At 41.5% G+C, this 21,577-nt stretch overlaps 1 protein-coding gene across 7 annotated transcripts in view; it reads left to right on the forward strand.

Moving 5' to 3' along the window:
* TLN2 (talin 2) overlaps positions 1-21,577 on the forward strand; it is a 207,361-nt gene that overhangs the window by 176,680 nt on the left and 9,104 nt on the right. For all 7 annotated transcript variants that reach the window (XM_075431464.1, XM_075431462.1, XM_075431467.1 and 4 more), the window contains 4 exons: positions 4,876-4,983; positions 8,824-8,929; positions 12,104-12,228; positions 19,025-19,150. In XM_075431464.1, the coding sequence (XP_075287579.1) occupies positions 4,876-4,983; positions 8,824-8,929; positions 12,104-12,228; positions 19,025-19,150 (465 nt within the window). The remainder of the gene's footprint in view (positions 1-4,875; positions 4,984-8,823; positions 8,930-12,103; positions 12,229-19,024; positions 19,151-21,577) is intronic.

The following is a 21,577-nucleotide window of genomic DNA, read 5'->3' on the forward strand; positions in this document are numbered from 1 at the left end:
TTCTGTGCTTTTCAAAAATATCTTTTGCCTTTGCACTAAAAATATTGGTACCCTGTTTTCTACAATTGCTTGAGCTAGACAATTTTCAAGCACTGACCTGCAAAACTGGGGGGAAAGTATATGTCATATAAATGGTTATTAAGCCATTTGGCTTTGTTCTGATGATAAAGATAAAAAAGGCTTAAAAAAAAAAAAGGGAGATTGTAAAGACCTCATTCCTCTTGGTTTTCAGTAGTAACACAAAAGTGCCTTTTCCTGTGAATTGTATTACTTTTGCCTTTACATGTATGGAAGATGACAGTAAAATAATGGTGCTCTCTGAGGTATCTGATTTTCAGTATATGGTCAAATCCAAACTGCCTACGTCAGTCCCAGATTAATATTTAGCCTCATATTGCCCAGGTGGAAGGGTTAATTTTGTTTTTAAAATGATCCTCGTACAAAAGTGCAAGTTCTAATGTAACTTCAAACTGGATTTATACAAAACTATTGAATGAAACTTTTTATTTTGACTCAGTTTTCTGACAGGGTTTTTAGTGTCTGACAGTTCTTGACCACTTGGCATCCTTCAAATTTTGATTCTGTCTGCTCCACTTCATAAATGTAGAAGGTCAACGAAATAGCAGCTCTAATTTGCATAGGAGAATGTAGCCTAGTATGTCTTAAGCACAATCCAGTTAATTGAAACTTCTGAGGGAGGCTGAGAACAGTTCATAGTTGTGCAACATTCTAACAAATCAATTCAGGCAGCAATTCAGATGCTGAGACGCACTAAACATCCTTTGTCATTTGGAAGTGGTTAGTGCAGACACATTTTTGTTTCGATTTCTCCAAACAGGTAGCAAATTCTCAGCAACAGAATCTCTTGTTTTCAAAAGTGTTATAAACACTCTCATGCACAATATACAGCCCAACAGATAATTTTGAACATTTAGTTATGAACATTCACCTTTTTATGTTTCAGTTTGCTCCCAGTTAATTTAGTAGTCTTGGAGTTCACACGTTACTAGCGGCCGGCAGGATGAAACTTCCTGCAAACTGAACAACGGAGGTCTGGGATGCTGGAAAAGCATTCGTGCCCTCCCAGGGCATTACCTTCACAAAGAAAGCAATCTGCAGAAGGGAAATGGCTGGGAATCATTTTACTCATGCTGGCAAGGAGCCATTCTCAGACAGTTGACTCCTCTATGAACTGGACTGCAGCAATCTAAATTAGTAAGGAGCATTCAAACATCATAGCAAACTTGTCGTAGTGTAGTTTAAACCAGTAAAGGCTTCAGATCTAGTTTCATCTTGTCCATCTGTCCTAAAATCAAGAGCGGTTACTGGCCAAACAGAAGTCTCCAGGAATACTAATTTTTATGCACAATCTAAAATGTGTGACAAAATAGCCATGTCATTTAACAAAGCTTTTGAAATAAACAGTTTGTACCAGACTTTATTTAGAAAATTATGTTTCTACAAATTTTGCTCAGAGACTTAGAAATCCTCTGCCATTAACTTCTACAAATTGATTACTGTACAAGGCATTTCCATGATAAGCCACTTCCCTTGAATTTTAGGGGTAGGAACCAGCAGTCTTAGCCTCGCTATGCCGTCAAAGCTGTGCAATGCAGTGCAACTTGTTTTTTGTGATGTGACACTTACTGGAGGGGCTTCCAGTGTGGTTGAGCTAGTCTGTGCAATAAGCACTGACAAAGAATCGGATTTTGATGTCCTGTCAGCTGAGACCGGTGCATGTGTATGAGCTATGGTAGAATCATATATTCCTGGTGTCAGGAATTTGAATTTAAGTTCTATTTCATTGCCAGCTGCCTAAAGCAAGTAGTATAAGGGATTGTACTTCTTAGCAGTTATATATATGCTTGTGCTTGTTCTGCTATACGTGAATTTGCAGTGGTCATTACTAATTCTACGCTTACAAGTAGATGCCATTTCAAAAGACAATGAGGTTGATTACTGTGGCATGTAATCAACCAAGACAACTCTCGTTAAAGTCAGTGGAAACACTGTAATTACATTTACTGAAGGTTAGAGCAGGCCCTAAGATAATAACAGTTTCTGTCTTTATTACCTATTTGTGTAAAACAATGACTATGCAGTAAGTAACCTGTACATAATATCACTATTTTTAATGATTGCTGTGGGAGAAGAAACAGGTACGGAAGGTCTGTCAAAAGCATAGCCAATGATTGATGTGAGTAATGACTTTGATGGTTATGCAGCCAGCAGACTGAGGGAAACGATTATTCACCTTTTCTCAGCACTCACTAGACTGCACCTAGAATGCGGTGTCCCGCTTTGGGCTCCCCAGAAGGGCACCGCATACACTGGAGGGAGCTCAGCAGAGCCCACATGGGTGGTGGGGGCTGGAGCACAGGCCCTGTGAGGAGACCCTCAAGAACTGCTGCTCAGCCTGGAGGAGAGGTGGCTGGAGGGGGACCTCACGGCAGCCCTCTCAAACCTGCCGCGAGATTGCTGCAAGGAGACAGCGTCCAGCTACCTACTCAAGGGGCGTGGCAGGGGAACGAAACACAACGGTCAAATCCAAGCACAGGAACTTCCGATTGTTCTGCTGCAGGGATAATTAAATATTGGGACAGGGGCCTAAATAGGACACAAAATCTCTGTCTTCAGAGGTTTCAAAGACCGAAGTGGTCTGGTCTGCATTTAATGTTGACCCGGCTTTAGGCAGGAGGTGGGACCCTGTGAATTCTCCAGGTTCCTTCAAACAAGACTGGGTTTTTTTTGACTCTAAGCATCTCAGTACATTTTACCTCCACAAGTTATTCATCAGTGCTGATGGGCTACAAGTTGTAGTGCTAGCGCCAAGCAGTGCTTACTGCCTTCCTGTTTTGAAAGCACGTTAAGAGAAAGCGAGGGCTTTCTGACAGTGAACAGAAGCCTCGGCAGGAGGAAATGAGTGTGTATTCTGGTTCTTCGGACGCATGTTTCAGCTTGAGGCACTTTCTGTGTGAGGCTGGAAAAGTAAACATTTCTGTTGCAATTCCTAACTGGTGTAGTGAGATTGCTGTTGGGATGTTTCTGTGTTAGAAAAGTGTCTTAAAATGACTTTATCACCTCTTTAGACTGCTCTGAAGTATATGGCTTGTTTTAAGACACATTGAACCTTAAAAACGCTCCCAAAATATTCTGATATCAGTCTTGGTTATGTATGCAAAGCATAAAAGGAAGTTTATATTTCTGTCCTACAGATGTTTGCTCTAATTGCATGTATAACAGTAATAATATTGAAGTGCAGAAGAGGCATATTAGGGTGCTTACAGTGTGTTCAGATGAAACACTGGGGAACCCTTCTGCCCTGTTTGAAAATCAAAAACAAGCTGCTCTGGATTCTTTGGCCCTCTGGAACTTGTTTGAAGTATGCTGAAGATTGGGAAAATCCCCTTCTGTTCCCTCCTATCTCCTTTCCCTTGAGATTATTTGTTGACATGAGCTGAGGGTGGCTGCTGAGTGCCGGCACTGTGCTTGGCTGCCGTGGACCTTCCCAGCAGATGGAGCCCCCAGACCAGCTCCAGCCCCGCTGCAGGCGGTGGGACAGGCTAAAAATGATCAAGATGGTCCCTCATTCCAGTGGAAGACAGGAGGCTGCAGGGGAGGGAGGAGGTGCACTGTGAGAAGAAATGCTAGTTTTAAAGATTTTTAGGAAGTTTCACTTGTCCACAGCTAGCACTTCTGTTCGAGAAAAATAGTTCTCTAGAAGTTTATTTTAGAAAATACAAGGCTTGAAGAGGCTGCAGTTTTCACTTTCTACTGAAGTAAGAATGGTTGCACTAGTCAGGCTTGTGTCAGATGTCAGGCATTATACTTAGCGGAAATCCGTAAGAAGTCAAAGAACTGACTGCTGCTGCTTCTCTGTATTTGAACAGATGGTTCCAGCACTGCCTGTTGCTCTGTTAAATCCTGATGCCAAGCTAACGCCATTAATAAGCTTTTACTTACAACGTGTTGCCCGATAACAAAAAGCAGCTAACGCTTTTTTTGGCTGGGTGGGTTGGTTGGTTTGGGGTTTGTCTCTCTTGTGTAGGATAATGATATCCTGGCACTTCCATAGCAATTTTCATCTGCCATCTGCAAAACTTGCTATAAGGAGCAAACTGTTGTCTTTATCTTGTGGAATGGAGAAGGAAAAGTGAGACCCCCACATTTGACCCAAGCTGTGGGCGCGTGGTTGACGTCTGCTTGGCCCAAACACTTTTGAGGCCAGCCTGATGCTTTGGTCTCTAAACCAGATGGCCATTCCTGCTTTCATTCCATGATGGTAGGCTGTACTGGCTTGCAATAAAAAAAGAATGTTTTAGTACATTTCTAACCTGTAAAATGTAAACAGCCGTTTCTGGGTGGCAAAACTACACTTACAATTTTGATTTTTGTTAGTGTTGGTAAAAAAGAGCCACAATAGCATAACCTTTGCAGTGCAGAACAGTAGATATGCAACCCAAGAGCCCATTCCAGCTCCAAGAAGTTTTCCAAGTGATATATTTTCATTAGAAGAAATCATAAATCCTCCTCTATTTTCGGAGGGTTTTTCAGGGGTTTCTCTATTTGTTCTCAAGTGGCAGAAGGAAGCAGTACTGCTGCTGACCATACCTGAGGAAGGGCAGATACGTACCCATACAGGAGGATGTGCTGATAAAAGGACAAGTGTTCCCAAAGCCATTCTCAGACCTGGAGCTCTCTGCTCTTCCAACGCAGTCTGCTTACACCTGTTTACAACAGAAACGGCTGGCCCTCAAGCTCAAATGTCATTTGCAGGTTATGAAAAATCTCTTCCTTTCTCTTTCCCTTATCTTCTGTGTTGACCTCCTCTATCAGGTGCAGTTTTGGCATACTAATGTTGTTTTGCCTCCTCAGCAAGCATCGTATCACCCAGATGTGAGCGAAGAAGTTCGAGAGCGAGCCCTGCGGTTTGGAACAGAATGCACCCTGGGATACCTGGAACTCCTGGAACATGTCCTTCTGGTAAGGAGGAGTCTGCATGCACACACTGGTTCCATTCTAAGGAGAAAAATCTCTCTGACCTCTTTCTATAGCGGCTGCTAGTGACATATTTTCGTCAGTTTGTTACAAGATTATGAACAGTTTTGTGATTCAGTAAAGTAAACTCAATACTTCAGCTCAAACTGCGAGACAGGAGGAAGACTGGAAGTATTTACATGGAACTGAATTCTGGATCGGATCTGGAGGCAGTACGGGTCCTGACCTAAAAATGGTGTCCGACAAAGAAATTAAACTCACACACTTCAGTACTCGTTTAAGCCTGCTACAAACATTAGACATACTAGGCACACTCCTGTCCCCCCAGACCAAAGAGGTTACACAGTCTTCATGAAAGCCCTTTTACATGCCTTTTGCAGTCCTCACTGCAGGAAAATAAGAGGCACCTACTCAATGCCATCCCAAAAACCCAAGCCAGCACTGTCTCACGAAGAGCTCTCCGACTCATACCAGACCTGACACAGAATCACAGAATCCCAGCATGGTAGGGGTTGGAAGGGACCTCTGTGGGTCATCTAGTCCAACCCTCCTGCCGAAGCAGGGTCACCTACAGTAGGCTGTAGAGGACCTTGTCCAGCTGGGTCTTGAATATCTCCAGAGAAGGAGACTCCACAACCTCCCTGGGCAGCCTGTTCCAGGGCTCCGTCACCCTCAGAGGGAAGAAGTTCTTCCTCATGTTCAGACGGAACTTCCTGTGCTTCAGTTTGTGCCCATTGCCCCTTGTCCTGTCACTGGGCAACACTGAAAAGAGTTTGGCCCCATCCTCCTGACACCCACCCTTCAGATATTTGTAAGTATATATTAGGTCCCCTCGTAGCCTTCTCTTCTTCAGGCTGAACAAGCCCAGCTCCCTCAGCCTCTCCTTGTAGGGGAGATGTTCCAGTCCCCTCACCATCCTTGTAGCCCTCCGCTGGACTCTCTCCAGTAGCTCTTCATCCTTCTTGAAGTGGGGAGCCCAGAACTGGACAGAGTACTCCAGATGAGGCCTCACTAGGGCAGTGTAGAGGGGAAGGAGAACCTCTCTCGACCTACTGGCCACAGTCTTCTTGATGCACCCCAGAATGCCATTGGCCTTCATGGCAGCCAGGGCACACTGCTAGCTCATGGTTAACCTGTCGTCCACCAGCACTCCCAGGTCCCTCTCCGCAGAGCTGCTCTCCAGCAGGTCTGCCCCAAGCCTGTACTGGTGCATGGGGTTGTTCCTCCCCAGGTGCAGGACCCTGCATTTGCCTTTGTTGAACCTCATCAGGTTCCTCTCTGCCCAGCTTTCCAGCCTATCCAGGTCACGCTGAATGGCAGCACAGCCTTCTGGTGTATCTACCACTCCTCCCAGTTTGGTGTCGTCAGCAAACTTGCTGAGGGTACATTCTAACTCTTCATCCAGGTCGTTGATGAAGAAGTTAAACAAGACTGGGCCCAGTACTGACCCCTGGGGGACACCACTAGTTACCAGCCTCCAACTAGACTCAGCGCCGCTGATGACAACCCTCTGAGTTCTGCCATTCAGCCAGTTCTCAATCCACCTCACCGACCACTCATCCAGCCCACACTTCCCGAGCTTCCCTAGGAGGATGTTATGGGAGACTGTGTCGAAAGCCTTGCTGAAGTCTAGGTAGACAACATCCACGGCTCTCCCCTCGTCTACCCAGCCAGTCATGCCATCATAGAAAGCTATCAGATTGGTCAGGCATGATTTCCCCTTGGTGAATCCATGCTGACTACTCCTGATAACCTTCTTTTCCTCTACTTGTTTGATGATGGCCTCCAGGATAAGCTGCTCCATCACCTTTCCCGGGATGGAGGTGAGGCTGACCGGCCTGTAGTTCCCTGGGTCCTCTTTCTTGCCCTTTTTGAAGACTGGAGTGACACGCCAAAGCTCTGCATGAAACTTCTCCACTCAAATCCTAACTCATGAATCCTGCTGTCAACTGTCTTTTCTTGACCGTACATAATTATCACATAATATGTTGTTCTTCTGTTGCTATTACATTTGTAGGAAGCAATAATGTGTGTTGAACTAACATTTGTGAGATACTGAAGTTTCTGGAGGTGGCTTAAATCAGCAATCAGCTTCATGGACGCCCAGAGATTTCTTGGCTGTAAGATGATATATTGAAGTCTCTGAAACTGAAATTTGCAGGCATTCACTGCAGATTAGCAAATCCAAGTCAGCCTTACTGCTGACAATACAGCATGTTTAGTCATGTACATCAACTTTTTGAAATACACATAACATAGAAGTAAAGTCCCAGTTATGCTTGCCACAGATCAAGAAAGATTGAACTTATTAATGTAATTCCTAGAGCTGCATAGCAGTAAGTGATTTAGCATTAGATGCTTGATCCATTTTTAGTTTATAAGTACTTTGGGGAGTTTTTCAGATTCGGTGTCCTGAATTCAGTCGTAGTACTTATTTCAAACTATATGCCCAAACAGATCAAAGGCTGGAGTCAATTTTTGTTCATTTTATTGTGTTCTCTCTGCTTAAGTAAAGAGGCTTAAGGTAAGAAAGGTCTGTTCCTCCAATAAAGCAAAACAGGCCTTTCTTACCTTGAGCTACTTTACTCTCAGGGCCCTAAGGCCATGAGAAAATGCTCCACACCCACCCCCCACCCCTCCACACACACAAAAGTTTTCTGCCTTAGAATGCCTGCGTGGGAAAAAAGATGTATGAAATGGTAACCTTGACTCTCTGCAGAAGTCCGCTTAGAACTAGTCATGTACACATACACGTCCTTAGGCAGCAGGAGACCAGTCCACCCATGCACTGACATGGCAGTTCCAGAGAGATGGAACTCCTGACGTGGCAGACCTCTCACCTGGCAAAGTTAGGGAAACAATTCGGTGTAGTTTATTCTGTCAAAGTAAGGGGTTAGGCGTTTGACTGCAAAATGGGAAACACAAAAAGATAAAATGTATTTTCAATGTGCACCTAGTTTTCAGAGCTGCTTTGCAGGGGAGTTTTTGAAAATATTAAGGAAACACACACCTGAATGTGATTTTGAATATTCAGCTTCTTGTTTTGCTCTTAAATCTCTCTATCTGTCACTCTCACAAGTAGCTTTTGAGTATAAATGAATTTCCAGAACTTAAACTTTTTTCTCCTTACAATATGGTAATTAAAAATGCAAATATTGTTCCTGTTCAGCAGAAGAATTCACCTTTGCTGTCTCAATGTCTGACTGTTTTCCATTTGAACAAGCACAGTCTAATACCCAATGCAAATTAAGTTCGGAGGTGTCTTTCTTTGCCTTCCATTTAATGGTCTTGCCCAGGGCTGGCATTTCCATTGTGTTCACCATTGCTGATTTTTTCCAGAACAGGCAACTAGTGCTATCTTGCAGAACTGTGTAATTCTGTTTCTTAGAAATAGTGACCAACCAGTTTGTTAATACTAGAAAATTGGCTCCTCTCCAGCAGTTTAGAAAGACTAAGCCTAATGCGTAAGTATAATGGCTATATTGTCCAAGAATGGAGTGCTAAAGCTGCATAGTCCTCCCACATACTCGCACACACACCTCTGTTTTGGAGAATTCTGTCCTGGTTTTAGTACGAGAACTTCCAGGCAATATTGTTGGTTCCGTAGAAAGGCAAGGCAGTGCCACTTTCCTAGCATGTATCAGACGCTGCAGTGTAAGCCTTGGCTCCTAGTGATTCACTGATAGTTGTGCTTCCCTCACTGGACTTATTTCTCTGAGCTGACTGCTGAATAAAACACATCTTTCGCTACTGTGCCTTGGGAATGTTCCACGTTTTCTGGAATCCTGACTGATATACATTACTACATTTTGTCTTTTTCTCTAGATCCTTCAAAAACCAACTCCAGAACTAAAGCATCAGTTGGCCTGTTTCTCCAAGCGGGTTGCAGGTGCTGTTACAGAGCTCATCCAGTCAGCAGAAGCAATGAAAGGTGGGTGGGGCAGCCTGGCTAACCAGCACAGTGTGCTTTTTACTCCAGAGATGAAGATCTGTCTCTTTTGTAGCTTAAAACAATCCCAAAATCTACAAATCCCGTCCTAGTATGTTCTAGGTATCTTGGTACCACCTACTTCCATTCTTTTAATTTCTCTACTGGTATTCGCTTGTTCAGTGTTGGTAAATGTGTCTGACCCTCTTCCGCTTCCTATAATTGGTCATGCTTCATCTGTAAACCATGTGGCCTTTGAGGGTGGAACTGTCAAGCAGAACACTCAAGAGCCCCAGCAGCAGAAAATAAAACACAATGTCACTCCTCTTGAACGGGTGGCTGAATTGTAGTGGGATGACCGGCTCCTTTCCTTACACTCATTTTTGTTCAGACAAAATAAGTGCTTTGCTTTGCAGTCATAGTTGCTTTCCAACTTCAAATAAAAGGGGATACCATCATCTCACTGAATTAATACTCAGCCTCTGGCAATGATGTCAATTTTAGGTCAGCAGTGCTTACGGCACTCTGTCTGGATCCTGCACTGACACAGTATGTTAGTGCAACAATGAGACCTCGGAAAATTGTGGTCTGGATGATTTCCCAAACTCTTAGAGTTGAACAACTTGTGAACAAATACGAATTCAGCACTCAAATAAGCAATGAATTCCATTGCTTTGCAAAAGTTCACTGTTCTTATAATAGATGAGTGATATTTTTCTCAGAGACTGACTTCCTGAGGAAAACTTTTATCCAGTGATGCATGCAAACTCTTAGGATGACAGTTCTAACGTTCTACATTTTAAATGCAATTAATACATATTGAGGGTGGTGTTATTAAATATTAGACCACTACTGCTGAAGCACATCTACCAGATTTACTGTGAGCTTTAGTCTAAAGAAATCTTCATGGCCATCGTAAAGGCCCATAAGCATTCTAATCTCATAGGTAATAGAATGTTACAGTAAGGTATTTTAAATAAAGCAATGTAATCAGGTTTTTTATTTCTTCCCTCCCCCACCCCCCGCGGCTTCTCGTAAATTCATATTTGTTCAATCATTCCTTCCTAAGCTAGGCCAGAGAACACTATACTCATTTTTCTGATATTCTGTGTAATATATGCCACAGGTTTTCCTCGGTTATTTCCTGCTTTTACCAGTACACATTCCTTGGAAAAGAATCCTGACTAAACGCTTTTCGTACACGGGAATTCCTTATTATCTTCTTATGGGGATTTTTTTCTCTATGTCTTAATATTGTTACTCTGTTTCCTGTAACAGTGATCTACGTTGCACTTTTTCCCTGTTCAGGCAAAATTACTGAATTCTTCAGCCTTTTCTGTACTCTTTCTTATGATTCAAAATTTCCATTTGCATTTGCTAACAAGCCAAGCCAATATCAGAATTTTTCTATTCCTTAAATGTTTTTTTAAAATCTTTTTATTGTCCTCATCTTTGAAGACATTTATTAACTTCCAGCAGTTTTTGCTTTTTAATTCATATTCATTAAAATAAAAATTCACTTATTTCTTTTTTCACTTACTGCCTGTAGGGGATTTTTTTAATTCACTTCAAAGCTTTTCTGTGGAAAGTAAGATGTTTTTTAACCATTCCCAATTTTCATTTTTAACTTTCATTTACAGCTACATGATAAAATTCTCTCTCCTAACCAATTTAGCATGTAAATGTTTTTGCCTTTGTGAAATGCTTTTCTTTTTTTAAGAGGAACTGCTACATTTTACAAGTTTGGCTTTGACTGTGTTTATACATGCTGCCTGTACCAATTTTTTTTTTCCCTGCTAATCTGCCAATATTAGGTTTTCATATAGAATTCCTTCCTCTTGTACATCATTTGAGCTGAGAAATTGTCTTCAGTAATGTTTTGGTATTTGATACAAAATACATACATACATACTGTATAGGGATTAGCAGCATGAGATGTAGCTCACTAGGATTACAGTGCCACGTACTTTATCTTTCTCCCAGCACGTCATAAATAGGAGCCAGGCATTTTGTGTTCTCCTGTGGTTTGGCCATCCATAGCAGAAACTGCCTCATTCTGTGGCTGGTGCCATGCCAATCAGTAACCATTCAAGGTTATTTCCTTTGGTGTCTGAATCAGACACGGGTTATCCAATTCCTGATGCAAAGTGCCAGTGTTCTTCTCTGCTGTCACTCTTCTGTAATAACAATTAATGTTTCAGTTGATATTTTAATATTAGGTTCACTCAACCTTTCTGATCAAGTTTCAGTAAGTTTAACAAGGCTTTAAGAGATTATATTTTTCCTTTTTTTTTTTTTTCATTGTAATTTAGTCTTCCTTTGCCTAGCGTACGCTGCTTCACACCCTTTTCTGTCTCCATCTCTGATACCACTTTCTCCCCTTGCCCTTAGTAGTTATGAACCTAGAAGTTTTATTTCTGGTGTCCTTTTCTCTCTCCATCTAATTTTCCTTTAGGCTGTTTCATTGCTTCCCTCAATCCAGAACATGGATATTTTCTGAATCTTGTCACCCATAGAATGTTATGAAATTGAAAATAATAATGCACTGAGAACTTCCAAAAATCTGAGATCACCTCCAGCCAGGAGAACTGCTGAAAACTCAACCAACAAAAAAAAAAGTTGGTGTTTGGATACATTACAGAAACTGCTTTGGCCTTCTCTACATTTCTGTAGAAATACGTTGCCAAAAGAACGCTTTCTTCAGTCAGCACTACTAGCCTCTTTTCTAACCGCTGCCGAAATCCAGACCCTGACAAGTGTGCTGTGGATGATTTTCTGTTGTCTGCAACATGTCCTCTTTACCATGCTGTCAGACTTCTCGGTGTACCTTACAACTTGGTGAAGTTAGATACCATCTCAGCAAGAGCTCTGATAAATGGAAGCTGAGTGGCAGCTGGTTTTGTCCCCAGTATGGACAGTGCCCCTTTTGAAGCTGCTTTGCTTACACAGTTCTTAAGTTATTTTCATAACAGAATAATCCTGCTAAATATTTTTTTCTCTCTGATGTTTTGCTCTGTGGCATAAACTACAGTGTTTTTATGCTGTTATGGTACTAAAATCAGCTGTGGACAGTGTGCGTTCGGTATGTGACACTTGAAGTGGGATTGTAAATCACCCTGTTTGAATGGCAGCTCACAGTGGCACTGAAGTTATTGTCTTCGTCTCCATTAATTTCAGGGACAGAGTGGGTGGATCCAGAAGACCCAACAGTCATTGCGGAGACAGAGCTCCTAGGGGCTGCAGCGTCAATTGAGGCTGCAGCAAAGAAGTTAGAGCAGCTGAAACCAAGAGCCAAGCCAAAGGTGAGTGTCCATCCCCGTTGTTTCTTTGAAGTTGTTAAAGCGGAAGATGCATATAGCCCATGTATTGGTGCATACTGTGTTCCTGTCCACGCGAACAGTATAACAATCAGACCTTGCATCAGCCTCAGTGCCACTAGATGCTGCACTGGGTGGTACTTACCCCTGAAGGCAGAGGGTAAAAAGATGATTTTCAGGGAGTGAGTCAAGCACCAGCCATGAGCAAGCAGAGGAAGAAAAGTCAACTTTAGAAATGCTGTAGGAGTTACAGTATCGTTACTGTTGATAATTTACTTTTCTGTTTCCAGACACGTTTTACTGATATGAGAAGTCATTTTCGCTTGCTTTCCTTGGAAGGCCCTTTGTTCTCATCTGAATGTGTGTAGTATGGCAGGGAAAAGCAGCAGCAAGACAGAAGGGATTCAGCAGAGCGCAGAAGACCTTCAGGGTTTTCTAAGATTAAAACCATAACATTTTATGCCATGCTAAGAGTGGCTGCTTCAGTATCAGATCAGTTATGCGGTATGACCATTTCTGTTTAATTTTCCTGAAGGAAAATAAATTACAATTCCTTATGAAAGCAAGTAGTGTTGCATGTTGCCAGGTCATTTCAAACATGTCTCTGAATATATTGTATAAAATTAAGCCAAATATTTTCATGCGTGGTAAGGGGGAAATATATGAAGCTGCTGTTACATATGGTTGTGTGCATAGTTCACGAGACTTGATCACAGAGAATTGCTGCCTTTTGCCTAATGTGGAATAACAGGCAGGATTTAGAAGAAATTACCATGTTGCCTAGAATTTCCCCTCTTTAAAATGAAAATCAGGCTTTGGCTGTGTGACTGACTTCAGGAAAGGACTATTTATCTATTTCCCTGTTTATGCTGCTTTTTGGGCGCAAAACTGTTTTCTAAGTAAAGCTAATGAGAAGTCTGTCTAAAAAGCAGGGCCTCAAGAACATTCATTCAGTGTTGGATGATTGTTTTTGGTGCAGGGTGGTATTTTGTCACTCGGGAAGATCAGATGAAATAGTTCTTGGTAGCTTCACTCTTTGAGGACTTCCCACCCGCCTACCCCCCCTGCTTAGCGATGGGAATAAATTAGCTCATGAAAAAGAAATGCTCTTTGTCCTGCATTTTTTAACAAGTACATCCATTTTGTTTATAAAGAAAAATGGTCCTTTATAATGAGATTCTGCAGAGCAGAGGACACAGCCTGAGTCCAAGCAGAGGAAGAGTCCTCCATCACCTTTTCTATACAATTACTGCATAATAGCATATGTGTGTTGCCTGGTAACCATGGAGCAGTTTCCTTCCAACATCTAAGCCACTCCAGGGTCATTGTAATTTCCCTGTGAATACAGATCTCACACCTGCTCCTCATTTAACATGTTAATTTGAGTATCCAGTCTGCCTGTGATTTATTGGTCTGTCTATTTGTCATTTTCTGAATCTACAATTCGCATCCAACTGTTTATTTAATTTGGTATTTAAACAGGCTTTACATTCTTATTTAGATATCTAATCCCTCTCACAATATGGACTGTAATACACATCAAAGGTACTAGGAAGATCAGAGTGGCTCATATGCCACTTTTTCTGCTGAAGACTTGTAGCTTGCATTCTCCTAGAGTAGGTTTGCCTGCTTTGAACAGGCTCTGTCTTTCTTTCTCTGTCATCTTTGACATCACACATAGTGTGAATGCCTAGACTAGGTAAGGGGGTCGATATGATTGGGTTTTCTTATGCTTAGTCTACAAAATGCAGGAACTGTAGCGATCTTGTACAACGGAACAGACCGCTGGTCCAGCTCGACCAGTATCCTGCTTTCATTAACAGTAATCATCACAAAGTGAACTTGCACATAAGTCCTTAGTTGGTGATTTTAGAATAATCTGCCTGCAGGAGATCTATCATCTTCACCATTATTAATTGGTGGCTGGTTCTCTCTTTCTGAGTAAGCTTCTGTTACTGGGGTAGGGAGTGGGAGTCATTTGATTTAGGCTTGAAATTTTCATCTTTGTGTGTTCCAGTTTGTCTGTTATCTCTAAAGAAAAAATTCCATAGTTGCAGGTAGGGTTTTTTTCTTATTCGTTCCACTATCTTAATATTTTTGCTACTTTTGGATTTTTTTAATTATTCTTTTCCTTGTTTTCTCTTCATATTTTTGCACCTGTCCTACCCCTAGATGTCTTAGACTGAGACCAATAGCATGAGATATCTTAATTTTCCATTGTGGGGGATCATCTTATCCCAGAGAACAATCTGTAATAAGACACACAGACCTGCTAACTGCTACCTGTGTTTTATTGTATGATGCATATCCACTTTGCTTTAAATCCTGATTGTGCTCCTAAAATGCTTAGTCCGCTGGTCTGCTACCCCATTGAAACCCTGTTAATATCTGTCTGTCTTCTGAGCTGGTATCCTGCAAGCACTTGGAGGGCTGTGCTAAGTAGGTGGTGTTACCCCTTGCCCTTACACAAAACGTGTTCAGTATTTTCATTGAGGTGTTCAAGGAGGGGAAGGATCTGTGAAGCGATGCAATCTTTATTGTTTATTAAGCAAGTTTTAGCTGTCATATTTCCTTTAAATACAACTAAGTTTTTCCTGAGTGTGGACTCTTTTTTTTTTTTTTTCTCTTCTTCTTCTTCTGTTTTCCATTTTTGGAGGGTCGAGTGTCTTGCAGTGCAGCCACATATTCCTCCTGTTATGCAAATATGCCACTGGCTGTAAAATAACAACCCCCCAAAATTAGTGATTTTTTTTTGACAAACAACAACATTCTGTCTAATACAAACTACATGCTTCGCTAATACTGGAAAAAGAACACTTCTGAGGAAGAAGGTACAGTAGATGAGGTACCGCAGCGGAGAGCATTGCTGTACGTACCCTGTTCTGGTGTTATGCTCTTCATGCTTCTATGCAGGCTTACACCTTCAAACACAAGTGTCTTTGGCAGTCAATAAGAGTTCCCTGCTGTTAGCTTCCAGCAGCTGGTCCTTTTTTTTTCCCAAGATGAATCAAACCTGGATGTCTTTTTCTGCAGGACTCTGTGTGATATGTTTGATATATTAGGTTGTTATTTAATCCAACTATATATCAAACATATTCCTACAGTGTCCTGCCCTGTCTCCGGGGGTTTTAACGTAGTAGAAGGCAATAAGGTGGAGTACATTCACTCACAAGCAGGTTTAGAAGACTTCCTGCAGACTCCTAATTTAATCTGATTTAAAATATGTACATGAAGGGCTCCTTTACCAATAGGGTTGCTTTTGGAGGGACTTTTAAGTTATGTAAGGGCCTTTTATGGCAGTGAGCAGCAGCTGTGCCAAGAACAGACTTTCACGGAAACGGTTATTGTGCTTTCCATGGCTCAGTGCAGTAACTTACCCGTATTGGTTTTCTCTTTATGAAGTAGAAGAGGAGGGCTGCTTCAAAATAAAATGGTTTGTCTTTTTTATTTTTTTCCTACTGTTTAGCAATGAGATCAGAGGCTCATTTGGTCTCCTGTTAACCCTGACTCTATGCTGCCCCTAATAACAGAGATTCTTTAGCAAACTGGTTAAAATACAGTATAAAACCATCTCAAATTATATTTTTTTAATGGTGCAATCAACATTTTCAGGCTATTTCATGCTCCAGACTTTGTAGCTAGCCTAATAATTTTGGTTTGTCTGTTCTGGTGACTTCATTTTCCAATCCATTTATACCTGTACATAGTCAATAACAGGTTAATAGTTTAAGTTTGTGGAAAAAGAGATGCTGATCTTCACAGGGGCTGCTTGAGGAAGGAGAAGCTGATCACTTGTCTCATAGATCTGTTTTTCTAAAGAAATCCAAGTAGCCCTCTCAAGTAACTAAAGTCTTACAAGGTGAAGTTTTCTGCTACGTATCACATCATTGCTCCTCACATTGCCCATGAAGGCTGTGAACTGACAGATGTTGTGAGGATACTGTTGGTGAGTGTGAACTTAAGATAGTTTGGGACATGCTGTTTAACAACGGGAATGGGCAGAAGAGTTGCTTCGCTTGCAGGGTGTTTGCTGTGTGCCATCTTGAACTGCTGCGTGTCCTTGCTGCTAAGGCATGCTCTTTGGAGAGGGCAGGCAGCTAAACACACCCACAGCACTGACTGAGCCTTGTGCCTGCTTCTCCATTTCAAACAGGAGCTGCCAGCCCGTAGGTGTCATACCTGGGCGTGCGGAAGGGAAATCTGCAGGCAAGGACTAGAAAACGAGGATTTCGTAGAAAACTCAACAGAAGTTCCACAGTTTGAGTGCTGTGTAAGGCTGATCCCCACAGAAGGGATCAACTGTCAATAGAAAACTTTTTTTCTTTTTTTCCAGAAATATAAAAGAAGTTGTGAGATGACAGGAAACGCAGGAGTTGGAAGTTTGAGAAACTTGGGGTGTGGTTTCTTCTCACCCCCCAAATTTCAATATAATTATAAAAAAAAACATTTGGTACATGGTGGGGGGGGATCTTTTATCGGATGAGGTACTAAGGTTTAGCTATCTGTTCTCCTGCTGAGCTTTCCCTGCTGCTCCAGGGTGGAAGTTAATCCAGCCATTCTCAGTAATGCACAGTTTGATTTCTCTGCATTCCCTTTGAAAGTAGGCGTTTTTGCTTTGCACTTATGTGCAATATTTAGTCTGCTCACTGAGCTGAACTGAGTTCAGACAGCTACTTTTCCTCTGTCTCTTTGTGGTGGGTGTTTTTTTCACCAACTGCATGTCATCTGGGCAGATACACGGCTGCCTAATGGCCATGGGCATTTTATTAAACTTTACGAGAGAATGACACCTCCTTTAGAGTAAATAAACAGACACTGAAATGATGTCTTGCTTAAGTTTGAATTCCTGACATCAGTGACATATAAAGAATAGTACATGTGACATATTTTGTTACGTTGGAAATGAAAATTTAAAACCTCTCAATAACAGGGAGCCTTGGACAAAGGTGTAAAAGTGCAGTAACAGCCTGTTAAAGTGACCGTCATCCAGAGGTACTTTTGTTGATATGTTGGTTTAAGTCTTTAGTCAACTTAGTCAACAATGCATCTATTTTAACAATGAAAAGAAATCTGATAGTGTCTGTACTGTATTCCATTTAGTCATTGTGGTTTTGTGATGTCGTGATTGAAGTAAGAGTTTTATGAATAAAACTTTTGAGGCCTGTTGCATAAATTGAGGACCAATGTGATTACCACTTAGATATAATAATGGTCATGATGTTACATTGCAAGCGTTGCCAAAAATTTGTGTGGATCATGACTTGGTCGCTTTACAAAGCAATTTCTTATATTCTTATTACAAAAGCACATGCTTCAGTTGGTGGGGTTAGCCCAATAGCAAGGCAAGGCAAATACTTTTCCTTGAATTAGGTGGCTTCGCATAAAGGATAAGAAAAACTTTAAAGTGCCAAACAACTTCATCTGCACATCAGTTCTGATTTTCAGATCATTAGTTTTTTCTGGTGTCTATGAATGCTATGGTTTCATCTCCTGGACTTTGTTTTAGTTATGTGGCAGTTATGTGAAGTGCTGTAGGACTGAGCACTGCTTGATGTGCCATTTTGTAATAATTTGTAATTACTCGTAATTGTTTTTTATTGTTTCATAATTGACTGTTTCATCAGTTTGCAGTAGCAGGAGAACTAAACCTGACTTACATTTAGGCGGATGCTCTTCGCCTTGCAACTGAAGTGCCCAGGTTTCTAACTCAAAGCCCACTTAGCTGGTGTGCCGAAAGTTAGTAATTTGACACAAGAATGCTGTGGTTGCATAAGCTATAAGAAACCCGTGTTTCAAAAGCTTCACCTCTCATAAGGTGGTCTGTTCTGGTATTGTACCCACTGGCCCTGCTGGTCATACTGCATTGGATTCTGGTGGGCTTGTGATCTGATCGCAATCAAAATACATTCTGTTGGTTTATTTTGTGTAAAAACCAATCAGATTACATGGCCCGGGCCCAGTTCCATCTAAAATAGCAATAGCTGGTTATGTCTATCTCTTTTGTTAACTGTTCAGAAGCTAGTAAGCGTGCTTAAATGGATAAATGTTTCAGTATTTGTTTAAATGACTAGGAAGTCAGGGAAGTTGTTCTATGGAACGACAGATTTGCATTTTAAATAGCAAGCAACCTCATTAGGAACAGAGGATGTCTCTGCACATGTGTGTTGAGAGACACGTTTGGATGACTGATGTGCTCTAGACAGACCTTTGGAACTTCCTGTCTCCAAGGTGACTAAACTGGACTGCTTCACCATGCTGCTCTCTCTGAAATGACATTTCTTACCAAAAGCTGTTATATGCGTTTGCTTGGTATCTACGTTACATTTCTTAGTACAGGTGAATCAGACAATATAAATTTATCACTTTTCTTTTTTAATGCTTTAAGTCTTAAAGTATTTAGAAAATGCTCTATCTAGTTTAGCAGTCCTGGAAAACAGTATTATAGGACTACAAAGATAATCTTGATATGAAAACCCAAGAATTTCTTTTCAGAATGTAGCTTTGAGTAGTCCTAGTGGAGGTAATGTGTTAGATAGCTGAAGGCCATTCTTTAAGTATCTTGTGAGCAGCCACAAGGGCAACTTAATGTTTAAGTACACTTACTTTGACTCCCAGCTTTAGTCCCCATGAAACTCCATTGCATAAAATGATGTTGTAGCTCTTATTGAATTCACTGATGTGTTCTAAAATCTTCTTGTCTCACTTTGCATATGTCCTCAATTTTGAAAACACAAGTGCGTTCAGGTGAATATTGTGTGATATTGTTCTTTCTTGGTTATAGCAAGCAGATGAGACTCTGGATTTCGAAGAACAGATCCTGGAAGCAGCTAAATCCATTGCAGCTGCTACCAGTGCCCTTGTGAAGTCAGCTTCAGCAGCCCAAAGAGAACTGGTGGCACAGGGAAAGGTGGGTAAGCAGAACAAGTAGCAATGGAGGCAGAAGCATCAAAATTGAATCTAGTCTCTTAACTGTTCTGTTAGAACAGCGGGAAAGGAGCTTGGGAAAGACTGGTGAAAATGTTGTCTTTTCATTGCTCATCACAATACATGGCCCAGGCCTGGTTCTGTTAAAAAAAAAATACCACACCACAATTATGTTTATTTAAACCTCACAGGTGTAATGAAGTGTTTGGCTCTTCAGATGTTTCAGCTGTAAGGAGTTTTTGTGTTTGTGGGTTTTTTCACTTTGTGAAGATCTGTGATTCAAGCTAGTAATGTATAGTTCCACGAGACAGCTTGGGAATCCAAAAACAAATGTCAGTGTACAATACCACTCTGGGCCACAACAGCGAAGGGCCTTGCTAATTGTGTCCTCGTGTTTTGTTGTCTGATTCAGTGGGGACACAGGCCTGCATGCAAATTCAGTACATTTAAGTAGACATGCTTGTAATTATTGTTGGGACCAAGAGAAAGAGTGCTTCTAACACTTCTCATCCTTTTGGTCTGGTCAGGATTGAGGTCTGTGTAATTCATTTCATATCCATCACTGTTTGGTTTTTTTTTTTCCCCAGTTAATATACTTCAAAACTTAAAATCTGAACATCGAACAGATGTGTTGCCTGTGAGAACAGTTTGTTATAGGATCTTTGTTGTTGCATAGTTATGGTTTCCAATGTCATCTAATTCTTTATTCTGAGCAGACTGTGTCATGGATGCTGTCACAAAAGCGCTATGATGTCTACTTCAGCTAGGATTCCTGGGGAGCTTGTGCTTTTAGTTCCAGCAGCAGCACAGAGCACTTTTTTTCAGAACAACAGTGATGTAACTGTTTGAAAAGACCCACCGTAAGCTGTAGCTATGGGACTTATCAATAATGCATAAAACAAGATACTATTAATACCCATTGAAATCTGGCTCTGGAGACAGCCCAAAAAAATGAGAATTTTGCCTTGCATGCTTCACTTAGATTATTGTGCGGTCTGCTTTTATGTGATAAGACCTGTTGTTATTGAGTTGCATTATGACATACAGCTTGCTTTGCTTTCCCCACCACCACTGTAAAATTATACAGAATAATATAGCATGTATTTCTGTCCTGGTGCCAGCCCTGGATCTCCCTCAGGTGGTTTTGGCTCCTTTGCTCCCACAGATACATTTCTGTTTGTTTCTTTCAGATTAAGGCTAACAGCACTTGCATCCTATTCCGTTCAAGTTCAGATAATTGCGATACACGACTTCAGTCTGTCTGTCTGAGGACAGCTGTAGCTTGCTGTTCTAACAGAAGCACACCTGTCAAATATAGTGCCATATCAGCAGGTCTGTTCAGCCTGCTTTACTGAATTTGACCGTTTTGCTTTAGCTGTCACTCTTCTATAGTAACTTACTGAAAGGTCAGGATTTTTTTGCAGCAAATGACTTTAACTGATAGTTTCTTGCCTTCTTGGAGGATCTGCAAGTAATAGTGTGGTCTTTAAGGGAAGAAACTAATCGTGAGCAAAATCAAAATTTAATGAAATATCGAACTTCAGAACTTTTTCTGGCACTTCCTCTCATGATGATACTTCTCGCAAATAAAGCCATTAAAATACTTCTGAAACAAGGAAGCCCTGACCTATTTTCCTTATCTTCTTTCTTTACTAATTGCTAGTGCGTAGGTGATTGGCACTGTGGGGCATCCTCTGACTGCTGTAGCATCCTGTATCTCCAGGTCAGCCAGAAGTACAGCAAGCTGGCTTCTAAAATGACTGAATAAATTCTTGCCCATAGTGAACGGCTCCAACCTGCCTGCCGGGGACATTTTGTTATTGGTATTGGGGAATTGGTTTGATTTTGTAAGAAACCTTCTGAGACACGTGGTATGGACTCCTCCCAGAAACGCACGGCTGGCATGTGGGCGGTAGAGACAAGTTTGATCCGCTTCACATTCATCGCTTCAGCCCTGAGCAGTAAATGGTACTGACTACTGGCTTGGACTGCTCACTAGTCTTTATATTTGCTATGGAGGCAGTGGGAAATTCTTACCCAACTGCTTGGGTGTGTGTGAACCAGGCACGTTCTTGTCCCGAATAAATTTCCGGCATTGGTTGGTAAAGGCTGTGAAAGTATCTTACGGGGCGAATCGGTGCAATATTGTAGTTAAGGAGTTTGCTAAAGAAATTTTAAGTGAAGCTACTTTCCCCTAAGGAATTCTCATAAAAGAATTAATTATATGTTAGGCAACTGTTTCCATTTCTGCAGTGGAGATGAGGTCTGGGAAGCTGGATCTGATCTATCTTCTTCCACACCAACCCCTATTCACTCGTTCACACATGCGCACACATAAAATTCAGACATTGCTAACTAGAGTCCTGCGTCTGTGGTCTACTTAAAATACGTTTTCTGGGGATCATTAAGC

The sequence above is a fragment of the Opisthocomus hoazin genome, chromosome 10 (assembly GCF_030867145.1).
Source record: "Opisthocomus hoazin isolate bOpiHoa1 chromosome 10, bOpiHoa1.hap1, whole genome shotgun sequence".
Lineage (NCBI taxonomy): Eukaryota > Metazoa > Chordata > Aves > Opisthocomiformes > Opisthocomidae > Opisthocomus > Opisthocomus hoazin.